Source organism: Vipera ursinii, assembly GCF_947247035.1.
Source record: "Vipera ursinii genome assembly, chromosome: Z".
Lineage (NCBI taxonomy): Eukaryota > Metazoa > Chordata > Lepidosauria > Squamata > Viperidae > Vipera > Vipera ursinii.
The window spans coordinates 109,256,321-109,260,691 of NC_139517.1; the positions used below are offsets into that span (position 1 = coordinate 109,256,321).

Consider the following 4,371-nt stretch of genomic DNA (forward strand, 5'->3'; position numbering starts at 1 on the left):
ATACGAAATAGCCTCAAACAGGAACAGGAAACAACTCCAAACAAAAGTCTCAAGAGGGTATAAAAACCCACTCCCTACATGTGCTCTCTCTCTCTTTTCTGCCAGAGCCATCTTTCTGTCTGGCTCTCCTCTTCAATAAACTGCAACCTTCTTTCTAAAGCATGTTTATTCCCAGCTTGGACTGAACCACAATGAACCACAATATATGCTTATATGGTTAATAAATATCGATGATATAGTCAGATTACATTACATTATTTTAGGATTCTTTACAATTTTCTCATCAAAAACAGGCTCAAGAAGAGTTCAACAAAATTTGGGGTGTCATCAACAGCAGCACAGTCAGTCAAAATAGAAGATGCATTGCTTCAGCCATCCAAGGAAATCCAACAGAATGGGAAAAGTAACTTCTCAGCATTTATCCAGCATGTACTGATCCACCAGCAGTTCAGTACACTGAAACACAGAGCACAGGAAACCTTGCTGAAGATGCCACTGTGGTAGATAGCTTAGGGCAGTGATGGCGAACCTTTTAGAGACCAAGTGCCAAAACCACAACCCAAAACCCACTTATTTATCACAAAGTGCCAAGGCCGCATCAGCATTGTGGTGCCCTTGGGGGGGGCAGGGAAGCGTCTCTGCTACTTTGGAATGCAAAACCCAGGGGTGCAAAAATGGGCCACTGTGCTGCAAGGTGCAAAAATGGCCACCGCCACACCACAGGGTGCAGATACAAAGCACTGCACCATGCAAGAACAGGGCAGGGCTAGTTAGTATCACGCAGACACTAGCCCCGCCCCATTTGCAGCCCCTCCCTTTTCTTCCAGTCCACCGATTGACAATGGTTGGTGACCTCTGCTCTACCACCTCTACTCGAGCTTGCTAGTCGGCCGCTTCGCCTCCTTTGTGCTGGATGGGGCTCCTGCTCCGGGCGGCGGTGGCAGCTTGATGGACCTGCTGCTGACAGAGGTGGCATGTGTGCCAACAGAGAGGGCTCTGAGTGCCGCCTCTGGCACGCATGCCATAGGTTCGCCACCACTGGCTTAGGCAATATTCCTGGCAAAAAAAGATCTCCTAATAATCTTCTCATTCTCAAGGTTGCTTCAGTTATAGAGAACACTGGCTTCACAAAATCAGCTTCTGGAGCAGCAGGGTTGATCAAAGTTCTTCTCATGATGCACCATGGAAAGACTTTCATTAGCAGACCAAATGAGGAGAACTCAGAATTCATTTGTACTATTTCTCAATCCTGGTACCATATTTATTTGAGTACAAGCACCACAGTAGAGCTTTAATTCCTGACTCTTTTTTGTGGAACTTGCTTTAGCAACTGTAATAACTAGTTCAAGACCGTTTTTCAGATGAATATAATTTTTACTGAGCCATGCATTTTACATGAAAATTCACATACTTTGAAGATAAAAGTTGAGCCACAGTAAAATTGGTTATTATTTAGGATACACTCTGAATCAGGTGATAAAGTTTATTCATCTGGACAAACTCAAAAACTCCAGAAGCACTGTTTGAAGAAAAAGAAATTTGTGAAAGATATTTTTCAAAGGTGTAAGTCTTCTGTTAACAAGGATGATATTTATGAAATATTGATACAGCTGGGGTTATAATATGGCAATCATTTTAGGCAGCTAAATGATTTGTTTTATTGTGAAAACTTGAAAGAAATTGTAAAAACTGTTCAGCTGAATAGACAAATGGTTGAAGAAAGCACGAGTATTGCATCCATCAAGTACTCTTAAACTGTTTTCTACAAATGGTGGGTGTACTGACTTTTCTTATTTGCAAGAACAAAACAGTATCTCTAGCATAAGCAGCCTGGTAGCTGCTCAATGCCTAGAGGAGGAAATGGTTATATATTTAAAAACAAGCACATCCGCTGAAAATTACTTATAGTTTTGTGGTCCTATTGTTGTACTTTCATGGTACAAGCCTAGTGTTCAGGGGGGGAAAAGAAATAAATGGTCTTCAGGAGCACTGTGGTTGAGCAGAGCAATCAGCTTGCTGTGTAATATAATTTTCAGTTCTGAAAATTCAGTTTGACAGTTCAAGGCTGTCAAATCTATCAGCAAGATATTTCCAAACTGTCCAGTCATTGTTATTGTTATGTATTGGGCTTAATTGTAAGACCACGTGGTAAACTGGAGCTAGCTAACAGCTCCCAGCAACTCAGACACCCCGTCTCCAGTGCTGCTATTGGCTGCCCCTACGCGGCAATAGGTTGCTTTAAACCTATTGGCTGCCACCTAGGGGCCAGGCTATAAATTGCTGCAGGCTGCAGCTCAGTTCCTCAGTTCAAATCCTGCAAGCAAATAAACATGACCATTACTGAACTCACTCGCCTCGTCTTCATTCCTGCGCAACGAACTCACTACACAACAGTTATGGTTTTAAATTATGGCATCATGAAACCCTCATCCAACTCAATCAACCTATGCAGCTGCCAATTCTTTTCTAGATCTCTTCTGCCATTACAGGAGAAACTGTGGCCTTGCAGGGCAGTCCATTAATTGGGGACATATAAATACTGGAGGTTCACATGGTCATCATCACAATCAGCATAACAAGTTACATCTGAAAATTTTAGAGGAATTGCCAGTAAATGACATTCAGGAACAGCTCAGGAGAAGCTTAATTCTAACAACTGGCAGCAAGCAGTGATGAAACGGAATTTGAAAACTTTAGCTGATCATACTTCATTTCAAAATTTGCCACTGAAAAACCATGTAGCCTTATATTTGAATAAATGGGTGGTAATTCTCAATCCATAAAAAGCAAAACAAAACAGAAACTTCAGAAAGTATAATTAAAACCCAGGTGTGCTTAAGAGAACAATCTGCCAAAAGCAGAAGACGGATCTGGTACCTCAACCAGGATTTTGTGGTTGGGAAAAAGTGCTTGCAGTTCAGTGCACAAGGGGCGGCATGAAGATGTGCAATGTGCAGTGATGTTGGAATAAACCTGGATGAGGTTTATTCTTATTCACCTGCTGTGGCAGAGGAAGTGACCTATTGTTCTTTGTGATGAAACAGCCCACAGCCATGGGAAAGACAATGGAAAACCCAAGCAGGGTGCTGGTTTGAGCATTATTTTCCTATTTGGGGAAATGTTCAACTGGCGGTCTGTGAATATGCCAGAAATGTGGAGGAGGGAGCCAAAGTTGGATTAATTTGCTCTTCATTTGGGGAAATTTCTCCTTCACCTCAGGTGGTATTAACATTCCTGAGGAAATTTCCCAGGAAACCTGTTGTGTAGCCATCACACGCAATACAAACTGGCAAGTTTTCATTAAAGTGCGTGAGCACTGAATTGGAGGACAGTAGTGATTTTACTTCCTTAAAACTGTTTTCCTGGACCTTGGTTCACTTCCACGGGGTGTTCTTGTCTAAGAGCCGGTGTAACAGCTCTGCCACTGCGGACTTGTTAGGAAGGAACGCATGGTAAAAATTCAGGAGACCCAGGAATGCCTGGAGCTCTCCTTTGAATCTGGGGCTTGGTGCCAGCTGAATTGCCTTCAGCTTGCACTCTGCAGGATGGATGCCTTCAGCATCAATACGAAACCCCAGTGGAATTCAGTGGAAGGCTGGCACCGGGTACACATGCTGCTGCAGTGCCCAGTTATTAGTGCACTTGTAATCAGCGCAAATCCTAATCTCCCCATTGGTCTTAAGTGGTGTTACAATGGGGGTTTCCCACTCACCCCCATCTACGGGCTGTAGTACCCCCTGACTGACTAGCTTGTCTGCATCGATTTTGTTTTTTAGTGCAAAAGGCACTCAACAGGGCTTAATCCTAATGGGTGTTAGGAAAGGATCAAGCTTAAAGGCTATCGGAGGGCCCTTGTACTCACCCAGGCTTGTGTCAAAAACATCTGTGAATTTCTCGCATACTGACACCATGTTTTCCGCTTGTGTCCAGTGATGTGCCCAGTGCATCAAACCAATCCAGCCCAATTAGGCTTGTTCTCTGGCCCTCCACCACAATTACCTCTAGGGCCCACAAAAACCCCTTGAATTTTACGGCCAAAGTGGCCTCGCCCTTGATGGCCACTCAGGAATTCTGGAAGTCAGTTAGAATGATGTAGGATGGCCTAAGCTTGGCCCACCTCTTGCTGCGGTTGCACATGAACTGGAAAGTCTCAAGTGAACCAGTGTCCAGTTACATCCTGCAAGAAACGCCTTGCAGCTTGACTTGAAGCCAAAGTTTTTGTTTAAGGGGATGGCAAGCTCCCTTGTGGCAGACACTCCTGCAGCCAGAGCAGAACCCTATTCTATGCTGCCCCGGGGCCCCGGTAACTCTCCTGAATGGCTCGTCTGGTTGACGGTCCTTCTGGCGACCTCTACAGACGGCTGCGATGTG

The 4,371-nt window shown here is 44.2% G+C and overlaps 1 protein-coding gene across 1 annotated transcript; it reads left to right on the top strand.

Annotated features, from left to right (window-relative positions):
• The first annotated feature begins 623 nt into the window (after positions 1-623).
• On the top strand, positions 624-2,183 carry LOC310650210 (uncharacterized protein). The gene is made up of 3 exons (XM_083379042.1): positions 624-1,424; positions 1,515-1,563; positions 1,706-2,183. The coding sequence occupies exons 1-3, from the start codon at positions 1,362-1,364 to the stop codon at positions 1,906-1,908; spliced, it is 315 nt and encodes a 104-aa protein (XP_083235168.1). The 5' UTR covers positions 624-1,361; the 3' UTR covers positions 1,909-2,183.
• Positions 2,184-4,371: the final 2,188 nt, after the last annotated feature.

Coding starts and splice junctions, on each gene's coding strand:
- LOC310650210 (XM_083379042.1), top strand. CDS start 1,362: ATGAATATAATTTTTACTGAGCCATGCATTTTACATGAAAATTCACAT. Junction 1,425..1,514: donor CACATACTTTGAAGATAAAA/GTTGAGCCACAG, acceptor CAAAAACTCCAG/AAGCACTGTTTGAAGAAAAA. Junction 1,564..1,705: donor GAAAGATATTTTTCAAAGGT/GTAAGTCTTCTG, acceptor TCAGCTGAATAG/ACAAATGGTTGAAGAAAGCA.